At 42.6% G+C, this 12,118-nt stretch overlaps 2 protein-coding genes across 2 annotated transcripts in view; both read right to left on the reverse strand.

The window, feature by feature from the left end:
• Positions 1-1,527, reverse strand: part of tanc2a (tetratricopeptide repeat, ankyrin repeat and coiled-coil containing 2a) — a 72,209-nt gene extending 70,682 nt beyond the window's left edge. Inside the window, exon 1 of the mRNA XM_084036209.1 lies at positions 1,244-1,527. The gene's annotated coding sequence lies outside the window, so the exon portion shown is untranslated. The remainder of the gene's footprint in view (positions 1-1,243) is intronic.
• Positions 1,528-6,220: 4,693 nt separating this feature from the next.
• LOC311031416 (ornithine decarboxylase-like) lies at positions 6,221-11,760 on the reverse strand (the record flags this gene model as incomplete). The annotated part of the gene is made up of 8 exons (XM_084037729.1): positions 11,652-11,760; positions 11,361-11,534; positions 11,097-11,269; positions 10,797-11,013; positions 10,053-10,136; positions 8,749-8,905; positions 7,931-8,052; positions 6,221-6,466 (listed from the first exon to the last, which is right to left on the reverse strand). The coding sequence occupies exons 1-8, from the start codon at positions 11,751-11,753 to the stop codon at positions 6,221-6,223; spliced, it is 1,275 nt and encodes a 424-aa protein (XP_083893855.1). The 5' UTR covers positions 11,754-11,760.
• Positions 11,761-12,118: the final 358 nt, after the last annotated feature.

Consider the following 12,118-nt stretch of genomic DNA (forward strand, 5'->3'; position numbering starts at 1 on the left):
GTTTAGATAAATGGATGGATGGATGGTTAAATGGATGGATGGATGTTTCGATATATGGATGGATGGATGCATGGATAGATGGATGGGTGGATGGTTGGATATTTCGGTAATAGATGGATGGATGTTTAGATGGATGGATGGATGATGTTTCGATAATAGATGGATGGATGTTTAGATGGACGGATGTTTCGATAATAGATGGATGGATGTTTTGACAAATGGATGGATGGATGGTTAAATGGATGGATGGATGTTTCAATAATAGATGGATGGATGTTTAGATGGATGGATGGATGGATGGATGGATGGATGGATGGATGGATGGATGGATGATGTTTCGATAATAGATGGATGGATGTTTAGATGGATGGATGTTTCAATAATAGATGGATGGATGTTTAGATGGATGGATGGATGATGTTTCGATAATAGATGGATGGATGTTTAGATAAATGGATGGATGGATGGGCGGCGGCCATTACACACACACTCAGCAGATGGATACAGATTAATAAATAGCATAACATTGTGAGAGATAATCCCGTCATTCCCACACAAAGGATTACAGTTTCCTGCCAAAACAACTGTTAACCACCAGCTGGCTCAAACAAACGGGCCCAACGATGGGAATCTAAAGTGTGAGAGAAAATGTGGCAGAAGCGAGTCAAGGGAGACCGCAAGAGAAGATTACACACAGACATATATCTATATGCACACAGGGACGGTTTAGGATTTTATAGTAAGATATATGAGTTGGTGTGGTGAATTTCCATGATCAGGATAGAATCACTCAACGATGCACATCTTATCTGTGACTCAATAAGAACATTTGTTTCTTAACAAAATAAAGGGATTCAGATGTTAAAGTGGAAGTCGTTCACAGCGTCCTGACAGGGAGCACATTATTTCTGCAGTAATTGAAGTCATTATGAGATCACATGCATTACCAGGGACATTATAATAATCATAAAACCACAATAATAAAACCAGTGATGATGTGGTGCAATATTTATTTATCCATACATATTTTATTTACATACATAATATATTAAATGTATATTATGATCAATGTATGGATGTGACCTCCCCCCCCCACCCACATGCACGCACGCTATCTTACTACAATATCCATCTCTTCTTCGCTCGTTCACACGCGCGCGCGCACACACGCGCACACACACACACACACACACACACACACACACACACACACACGAATAAAAGGGAAATACAGTAAACCTACCGTGGATGCTTGTTTTCAGTTCAAATCACCGGCGATAAGAAGAACGTCAGACCGGCAGATAATAGGTCGGTCACGGTCGGGTTAATATCAAGCCCTCGGTGTGTACTCCTCCGTAAAATCCCCGGTAGAAACCAACGCAGTCGTCGTGCGTGATGCGGATTCCCACTCTCCCCAACACCCCAATTCATTACCGGTTTAGTCGGAGCTTCCTTCTCAATGGACGGGTGCCGATATTACGGCCATTATTCCCTTCCTCCGGTGAGCACGAGCTGACGTCTGGAGAGCTCCCGTGGCACGAGTCTCCTCCGGTCGACGGGAGGTGATGCATTATTCACGAGAGGGGCGTGGCCAATAAGATCAACGTGCTTATGCGCGCGGCGACGCACAACAACAGTCCCTGGCTGCACAGCAGCTGTCATGGTGATGCGGGTATGAGATGCAGGAGGACATCTAGTGGTCAGACGACTTTATACGGTGCTAGGAAAACAGCAACTCAAATGGAACTGAAAATAAAGACACAAGCGAGGTTGAATAAGGGTGAATTAAATTATGATATGGCAACCCTAACAGAGCCACATATCGACAGCAGGTCAACAGTAGGCTATATATCAGGGGACAAGCATACCAAAACGTTGCGATTTGTAGTACTGTATTAGAACTACCAGTGAATAAGTCAAGCTAGTAACAAGCAACAGACATTATCTTCCATTCTCTTGTGTTGAACAAGAGTTACTGTCATGTCAACTTTTAGACACATTAAAGCTGCATGCTTAGAACCTGATTATGTAAATGTGTCTTAAAGTGATACCATATCTAATTCCTCTCTCCATTAGATAACTGCAGGTCTAAAGAATGTACTTTAATTTCACCAGTTACTGTCCTGTAGATTAGTTCAATCTACAGGATTCTGGGATTCTGTCATAAAGTATATAGTAGAATAAACCAAGACTGGGTTTAAAGGTCATAGTGAAATCTGACAACACAAATAAAAAATTAAAAAAAACGATGTTTTATGTATTTATTCTGTATTCATTCCAGCTAAATGAGGATACAGTGTCTGTAAAAAAATAAAAATAAAAATAAATAAAGACAAATAGTGGTTTTACAGAAATGCTTCTTTCTAAAGTAGATTCTTTCTACAGACTATGATGCTATAATCCTAAATCTCAATAAGGGTAGCACTGGTATGCCATATAGAAATGGTATGCATCGTTTGGAAAGCTGGGAATCAGGTGGCAACCTTTGGTCCTGAGATGTGGTACTATGGGTGAAGTCGAATAGTCTTTTTTGCTTAGGAAGGTTCCTAACTGAAGAAGTGACCCGGAAGTAAACAAGTGGCCGCCATGATAGGAGCCAGTGGCGCCGCCAGCCGGAATCCTGTACGCACTGTGTGTACTTTTTTTGAAGGTGAAAAAAAAAAAATCAGCGGGCTAGATATTTAAATTATGCAAATCAGCGGGTGACACCAAACAACGTATGCCCAAGCAAGTCAGAGCTTTTCTTTCTCTCACACAGTGACCTGGAGAGACGCAGCCGCATTTGAGAGGACGATCGCGCGTGTGTGCGCAATTGCGCATAGCGTGTGTTGTCCCCTCTCCACTACACAATACAGCCCGGCTCTAGTCTCGTCACCTCTCTGCTGCTGAGCACTGTGGGCCGAGCCGATGCATGTCTCTCTCCCCGGGCCGGGAGAGTTATCATACCGTACTGTGCGTGTGTCCAAGCGTGTGTGTGCATGCGTGGAGTGCTCACAAGCGTGCGCTTGTGTTTAGGGCGGGGATGGAGGGCACAAAAAAAATATTTGCACCGGGGCCTATCACCATGATATACGCTACTGATTTCACTGATACTGAAAACATTAGATTTTGTCTTAAAAAAGTATTTTTCCATTTGCCGTTTCTGTGCATACATTGAAATTGAATCCTGGCGGCGCCACTGATAGGAGCTGTTCGGATTCTAGGCGCGTTTCCAATCATGCATGCGCATGCATTTGCCTCGTATAACCAGGCATTCTGGGATAAAAACGTCAGAAATGCTGGTGATAACTTCCCTTTGCCACATGTCACATGGCTTTAAAATCTCGCGGGATCTCCAGGGTACCTCCCTCCGCATGCTTTTCGGTGCAGATGGTCTCAAATAAGTGCGGACATAAGACACTCCCCTCAACGTTGCCCTAGTTGATTAGAATTACCACGTGGAATTTCCCACGTGAGAAAATTCCTCACCTTTGCTCCTCAGCCTCCATCAACAAGGGGAGTTCCAATGCCTTGAATTCGTCCACGACGATGAAAGACAGCGCCACTGGGTAGGCCATATTCTTTGTGCAAAGTCCGTGAAGTACACCTGTGTCCGACTTGACGTGGTGGGAACTTGACGTGTTTATGACGAGTTCCGGCGGATCCTCTCTCTTGTCTTGTGCATGCAGGCGCAAATGCATGCGATCGGAAACGCATCCCTCTAAATGGAAAGAAAGGAGCTCCAATGCTTCCTTTCAGAGCTCCTTTAGTATCATATGCAACGGACCTTCCTATACCAAAGGAAAGGAGATTACGCCGACCCACAATTCTTTGCGAGAGCAACATTTAAAGTGCCGCACACCTTGGCCGTTCATGAAAACAAACAATATGTGCATTTACATATTTAACAATTACTTTCACACAGACATAGTAATTGGAATTTTGTTGATAAATGTGTATGGGCAGTGATAATAATTGAATGGTATTTTTCCATTAATTTCAATCATGCTACAAACTTGACAAAAAAGAAACTAAAACCACAAATGAAATGTAAATACAGCAAGCGGTCAAACAGAAAGGAGGAGCTGCTGGAACTGAAGCCGGTCAGTGGACCAGCTGTTTATAAAACCAACAACATGGAGAGAAGTGGACGATTGTTTTTGTAGTCCATTATTGTAGTTTCTCCAGCAGAGACGCACGTCAATCACCGGTTCTGATCATCAGCGGTCAATCATCAGCAGCGTTATATGACGTAGCTTAGTGAAGTCCAGTCGGACTCTCTGAGCACCGCGGTCGACTTTTATAACTCCTGATGAGTGTTCCTATCGCCTTTCCTTAACCCCGTGAAGTTTTCCCAAAGGTCAAGGAAAAGGAGTTAGGACCTAATTTTTTGACTATTTGACTGCTCTCTACTTCTCCCTCCTGCCAATCACCGGTCCACCACGCCATCACGTCCATCAGCTCAACTCCACTCACCTGTTCACACAGCTGCAGCTGATCTGTGTTGGTCATCTTACTAAAAAAAATTAATTATTTACAGTTACAAATGACTTCTCCTAAAAAGTAATTAATTTAGTAACTCAGTTAGCACATGGTAAAAGTAATTAGTTACTCAGCAAAGTAACTGGCATTATTTTTTATGTTCTATAACACTATTACGTTCTATAACATCTTAACGTCAAAGATGTTTATATTAAAGTCCCAATTGGCAAGTCCGGCGGATCGAGGGCACTCTGTCAGGTTTTGAATGTTTACTCTCACGCTCCTCCCCCATGACCACCGAGCTCCTCCCCCACGACCACCAAGCTCCTCCCCCTCGACTCCGTGCCCTTTGAAATCCCTTAGATCATGCCAACTTTGAAACGCGGGTCCGATGTTGACTCTCGTTTTATCACGGCCACCGTCGCAATCTTTCTTTTTTTCCTTATTTTCCACCGATGTTTACTTTTCCTTGGTTGTTTTGGACCTCCTTGTTTCGTTTTTTAACGAGGAATTGGAAGCTGGTTGCTACTTCCCTCCACCTCCCTCCTGTGATAGTGGTACGACCTGAGGGGGCAGGGGCTCTGTGTGTTCACGAACACAGCCCTGCGTGCTGATTGGACAGGATTATCCGGGCGCTGTCGATTTTTGCAAAACAAACAACAGGTTCTAAGTGCACTTAGAGGTGCGCTTTTTTTTTCTAAAACTGGATGTTGTTCTATCGGAGCATTGTGTCGGCTTCGGTGGATATGATCAAAAAAATGTTGCCGACTGGGACTTTAACTAATGAAGAATAAAAACACCATACGGTATTTTAGAACATTAGGTATTTATTTGAACTCAATAGATTGCAGCCTGCCATATGATATGCATAGAAATAAAAATATATAAAAAATAAATATTGAAAATAACATTTTCTGACTTTTTGAGCTCAATATTCATTGATTTGTATTCACTGTCTATGAATTTAGCAAAAACGTAAACATTTTTAACAAATTTAGCAAAAACTCCTCCTCGTATTGGTATTTTAGCAGGGATAGCTCTGAATGACTCAGACACCACAGTGGACAGGGGTAGCATGTTTTCAACAACATACCTTGCAATCAATGTGTTCAGCTCAGCCTTGGTCCCCTGTTGCTGACTTGAAAAATCGAGCGTTGCGTTGCTTGTTTTAACAAGGCAAGGCAACGTTATTTGTATAGCACCTTTCATACACAAGGCAGACTCAAAGTGCTTCAACAGAGTGGCTCCGTCTCCTTCGCTGGAGCTCCCGCTAGCTGCATTTGGGCTTGGGGTTGGGTTAGCAGCAGCAACAACAAGTGTCGTGTTAGCATGTGTTGATGTGAGGTGCTTCATAAGATTCGAGTTGCTTGAGGCAGACCTGGATAAAGTCTTTTTTCCTGGGCATAGCGTGCATGTTACATAAACATTCTTGCCTTTAATTTCAATGAGCCAGAAGAAGTGCCGGTACTTCCAGTTCGAGAGCGCTACCTTTGAATTTCCCTGGCTCGTCGCCATTGTCGCTGTCTTGTTGTGTTTAGTAGTCAGAGCGTGCAGTTAGACAGCGTCTTCAGTACTAGTCTCTCTGGCGTTTCTCGGACGGATTACCCGGTATCGCCTCTGCCTGCAAATGCTATCCTGTCGCGTTCCAGACATCAGGTCTAATTAAACAGGAAGTTTTCATAACATCAGGGGTTTTTTTTGCCTCTCTCTATATCCCCATGTTTGTTCACGTCCCTATTGAGCCAATGTCCCGCAATCCTTAATGGATTTTAATGGAGTTAAAGGCGTCCCATGTCTTAGTTGTCACAACAGGGTAAATACGTGCTCTTTCAAAGCCGTTAAAATCAGTGCATACACTAACAGAGTAGGCGCCCATGTCGTCAATGAGAAGCCAGTCCCCCACATACATCTCAGGAATCCAGCAGCTGTCCGTGACTTTGTCAAGGGAGTCGCAGGTCGGACCCCAGATAACAGACCGGTATCTCTGCTCGCTGCTCTCAACGGCCTGCGTGGAGCACAAACATTTCAAATATAAAATTGACATTGGACAGGTTATCATATTCTCAAACAATCTAATTCATTTAAATCTCCTGTCTAACATTACATTTTCTAATTTTCTCACGCCAGATGGTAAGTGGCAGCCCCCAACATCTTGAAGATGAAACCGTTACGTCCATTTGGAACAAGTCCACACCTCAAGATTTATTTCTAATACCAACATAAAGTGCTAATAGTGTCCTCTTTAGGTGGACAGAAAGATGGTGGGGATCGCAGTCTGAATGCGTTCTGATATCATATATATAGTTGATGCTTTTCTATTAACCATAACCATGATTCTTTTTCCTAACCTTAACAAAGTATGTTAGTTGCCTGACACTAACCATACCTTAAATGTTCTCTATACAATATTGGGAACATGAATAAAGCAGGAAATCACTATGTTGTGTCGCCATATTGCAACCAGTGAACAGAAGTGACCATATTTGCACTGCCGAGGAGCGACAAGTGGATCTGATCAACACAAGTAGCAATAGTTTGGCACCCAGGTCCATCTGGTGTCAGGATCCTGTCCGGATCCAGTTCTTCTCTGCTCTTTGTCCGTGTTTTCTTTCCCCCCGGGCTGGGCGGGGCCTTCAGGACCTACTGCATCCACCCTCTGCACACCTGCTGCTCATCTACCTGATTCCCTGATCTCCACTGCAGTCTTAAGCCGGTCTCTCCCTCCACTCATCGCCAGTTCGTTGTTTCACCCTCGTGGTAACGCTACTCGGCTCCTTGACGTTGAGATCAAGCATTTTTTGCCTCTCTGTTCTGACCTTAGCTCACCTGTTTTTGTGTTTTCTCCTCCAGCCCTGCCATTTGCCTGCCCCCAGCCCTGCCTCGCCCAGCCCTGTCGTCGCACACCTTTTGTTTCCCCCTTTTTTGAACCTTTGTTTAATTAAATTTCCGTTGATCTGCATTGTGGGTTCAGTTCGTTTTTTTTTACGCCTGACATCTGGCTTCTGGTGGGAAGCTGTTAACAAAGTTAGCTTCTATAATTTGAGGTCAACTTTAAAGCCAAGTGTTGAAGTCATCTGAGTAGGTAAGCGACGGTATCGACGCCATGGTAGCAACCTGTACATCCAAAGTAGCCCCCCCCTAAAGCATCCCCTGCTTTCTGGTCTGTTGGACTCTAAATGGACCATAATGTACTAAATGAACATCATGCTGGATTGAAGAAGACTTGAAACTAGAGATTGAGACCATAAACTCATGTTTGCAATGTTTACTAGATAATAAATCAAGAGAGAAGTAGGACCATTTTCTCATAGACTTCTATGCAATCAGACTTAATAATCTGTAGTTAAATTGAACCATGCAGCAGTAACCATGCATAGATACTAGTGCCATCATTGGCATCGGATGCATTCTTGTGATTTGCAGAATTGCTGTCTTGGTGAATTGGTGATATGATGTGGTGGATATTTACCCTGTGAGGATATGGTTCAAGGTTGCTGTGGACGGGGTCAAAGTAGATACAACTCAGGGAGCTATACACTCCATCATTGAGGTAGTAGCTCATTGTTTTATCAGGGCTGTTTTCATCACCGTCTGGAAAAAATACATGCAAAAGAATAATCAAAACTACAAAATGGCAAATATGCAATTTGTTCTGTCAAAATTATAAGAAATTATAATATAAATTATGTTTTTATCTATCGTCCCTACACATTGTATACGTCAAACCGGACGTACGCACTGTGCGTACTTTTTTTGAAGGTGGGCTAGATATTTAAATTTCAGCGGGTGACACCAAACAACGTCTGCCCAAGCAAGTCAGAGCTTTTCTTTCGCTCACAAGTGACCTGGAGAGACGCAGCCGCATTTGAGAGGACGATCGCGCGTGTGTGCGCAATTACGCATAGCGTGTGTTGGTCCCTCTCCACTACACAATACAGCTCGGCTCTAGTCTCGTCACCTCTCTGCTGCTGAGCACTGTGGGCCGAGCCGATGCATGTCTCTCTCCCCGGGCCGGGAGAGTTATCATACCGTACTGTGCGTGTGTGTCCAAGCGTGTGTGTGCGTGCGTGGAGTGCTCACAAGCGTGCGCTTGTGTTTAAGGGCGGGGATGGAGGGCACAACAAAAAATATTTGCACCGGGGCCTATCACCATGATATACGTTGTATTTTGCCGTTTCTGTGCGTACATTGAAATTGAATCCTGGCGGCGCCACTGGTATACGTATGTATGAATACTGGATACTCAACATTCATGTGGCTCCAAAACACATTACATACAACTGCTACGTTCATCCAAATCATCGATGATGACCCTTTTGGCAATCACGTTGGCTGCCAGTGTGAAGGCTGACTCCACGTAGTATCGGCCTGGTTCAGCAATAAACTTCACCCCACTGTCAGGAGGGAAGAACTCATCCAGAGCTCCATTAATGACTTCTGAAAACTTGGAGGGGAAAAAAACAATCAAATCAATGAATTTGAATGTTTGGTTGTGACTGTAAGGTCACTTAGGTCAGGTCTTTGAGTACAAACAGGACACTTAAGAAAATAGTTGTAGTAATTATGTAGCGGTAATATATGTAATACATAAATGGTTGAGAGATCAAGCTTCTGAACCTCCACACACTGGCAGTACAAAAATGTCCTTAGAAATTCCCTTGTATGTAATTAAGTCTTCAAAGTCCTTCATGGAAAAAAACACTTGTTTAACGTGGCAGTCTGTAACATTTTCATCTCTTTAATTATCTTTTAAGTTCCCATCTATCAAAGAGTGAGTTAAAACAATGGTGTTTGATCATGTGACCCACTAATGAAAGTGCTTGTTCTTGCTGCTTTGCCCAGAAATAGGATCTCCGTCTGTGGCTACATTCCCAGGCAAAATTCAAAATGAGTGAGGTCGCGTACACTCTACACATTTCCGTTGACGGCTCTCATTGACTTTGCTTCGGACAAGTTGAGAAAAGTTCCGTCAACAGAAAGCTGTAGTGTGAACGTGGCCTGAGGCTTTTTCCGTCAGTCAGCAGCGGTTGGTCTGCAGGTGGAGCTACTCACGGAAGTATGCTGCGTTTACTTGTAAATCGGATATCAGTAACTTCTGACTGCTGAGTCAGGCTCCCTCTAGTCTAAAGTGTTTGAGCCAATACATTTCATTGCTGCTGACTCACAATTGAGGATCAACAGGCAGAGAAAGAAGACCATTCAACTTCCAACCAAGAAAAAGAAACAACAAACTAATGGAAGTGAAGAAGGAAAGTCATCAAGAAGCAAAGTGACCGCCAACGAGGGAAAACCACGGACCTCCTTTCAGTGTGGAGCATTTAAAGGCATCACGCAGATGAGAGACAGTCACACTGTTGGTGAGGGAGATGAGTCCCAGAGGCTCGCCTGCAGTTCCATCTACCGCCAGAGAGGTCGCCAGAAGCAACACATCTCAAATCTTATGGACTACCACTTTAAGATACTTCTACGTCATTATGTATATTTGTCTTTTTCTTGTTTGTTTTTGTTTTTTGTTTGACCTGTATAATGAAGGTGTAGACCAACATGGACGAGCAATAGTTTTTATGCTTTGTTAAAAAAAAGATTTTTACCTGTTCAAATTTGCCTTGATAGTCCCCAATCCCAGAGAATCCTCCGCCAATATCCAAGAGTCTCATCTGGTATCCCATCAATTTCTAAAATAAATATTATTCAAAATGTTATACTGTTAGCAGCAGTCGTGGGTGGAAGAAGTATTCAGGTCCTATAATACCACACTGCGAAATTACTCAACGACAAGTAAAAGTCCTGCATTCAAAAGCTTACTTAAGTATGTATTATCAGCAATTTGTACTTAATATCAATTGTCAAAAATGTTACTTTTATATGTGATGTTTCTGGATCAATATTACCGCTGTACTAATGTGTATGCTGCATGTATAGATGTTTATGGTTGTGTATGGTTATCTCTAAAATTCAGCTCAGAAAAGCAGCCCACTTTTTAGCTTTGTGAGTGATCAAGAGGCTTTTCAAATAGCTTATTTAGTTTTAGAAGGGGGTGAATTATCTGAATTTAGAAATACTTGCTTTTTCACTGGAAAGGAAGAGTAATGAAATTGTAATCTGAAAAGTAACAAGCGTCTCAAAGTGTCAGACAAATGAAGTAGAGTAAAATGAACAACATTTGCCTGTGAGATGAATCAATGCTACAGTATTTGAAAATTTTCTTTGGTGCCAACGAGTGGTATGAACTCCAGCTGTCACTTAAGCACTCTGATTTGCAACGCAACAGCAAATCATCAATAGGAAGAATCTCAATTTGATTCTTGTGTTTTATTGCTCTGACCATGACTTACCCCCATGTCGAAGACCCGTCGGGCGTCTGCTATGGCCTGCTTGAACGTCAAACTTGTAGTGCACCCGCTGCCTACATGGAAGCTGACCCCAATGACCTCCAAGCCCAGCTCTGCAGCACGTTCCAGCAGCTTACCAACAGACTCCATTCTGGCTCCAAACTTTGAACTGAGTCTTACCAGTGATGCAGAGTCATCCACCGCGATGCGGAGTACCAGTCTTGAAAGTGATGCAAAAGACTTAATCAATACACTAACAGTAATCTACACTTGAATCAAACATATCAGTAGTTGTTCACTTACTTGGCTTTGGGGTGACAAAGAGACATTTTTAGGAGTTCATCCTCATTATCAAAAGTCATCGTATCTACTCCACGAGAACAAGCGTATTTGATGTGTGACATTGGTTTGGTTGTGTGTGCGTAAATTATATTTTCAGGTTTCGCTCCTAGGGACAGAGCCAGCTGGATCTCACCCTGTTAGACCAAAACATAGTTCAAATGAGCAAACTGAGAAGGAAACACCCTTTGTCCTTGTTAGATTATCTTTGAGATGCTTCATCAGTACCTTGCTGGCACAGTCGAAACCTGTGTCCAGAGCGATCATCATCTTCAGAACTGCGACTGTGTTGTTGCACTTCAATGCATAAAAAGGCTTGACTCGTGGTAAGTTGTTAAGCCATCGGAGGTGTCTTTCAAAAACACTGTCCAGATTTGCCACATAGAATGGCTCTTCATTGTCCTGAATAATTAAAGGAGAGTAACATTTTATCTTGAAAATGCACCTCCCAGCTATCCCACAATACTTTCACACAATTATACAGAGAACCTTCAGTAACGTGATGTGTCTGATACTCACCACTGCATCAAGCTCTTTTATTTTGCTGTCGATGACATCTCTAATGTTCTTTCCATTGTCTAAAATTTCAATCTCACAATTGTCAGGAGACAAGAGATGCATAACTGATCGATTCGTAGTTACTGATGCTGCAAGAGATGACAAACAGTCAAAGACAAAAGCAATAAATAAGGATCACAGTAAAATAAGCTTTGTGTATTTATTTGTTTTCCACATTATGTCATGCTAAAGCAGAAGTCAAAGTCAAAAAACAAAGCTATAGGCATTTCACTCACACATTATATAAGGGTTGTTTTTTTCCTCACCACGGCCCATGTCCTCTTCCAAACTTTGCATAATCAAAATGTTAATCTAAAATTTGAAATGAAAAAAAAATTAAATAAAATTGAAGTCTGTTTGACAGTTAGCACCTGCAGACATTCTACCAACACTCATGAGAACATGCCGATTTTGTTCAGTTAGCCCTA

Source organism: Eutrigla gurnardus (assembly GCF_963514095.1).
Source record: "Eutrigla gurnardus genome assembly, chromosome: 20".
NCBI classification, from domain to species: Eukaryota; Metazoa; Chordata; class Actinopteri; order Perciformes; family Triglidae; genus Eutrigla; species Eutrigla gurnardus.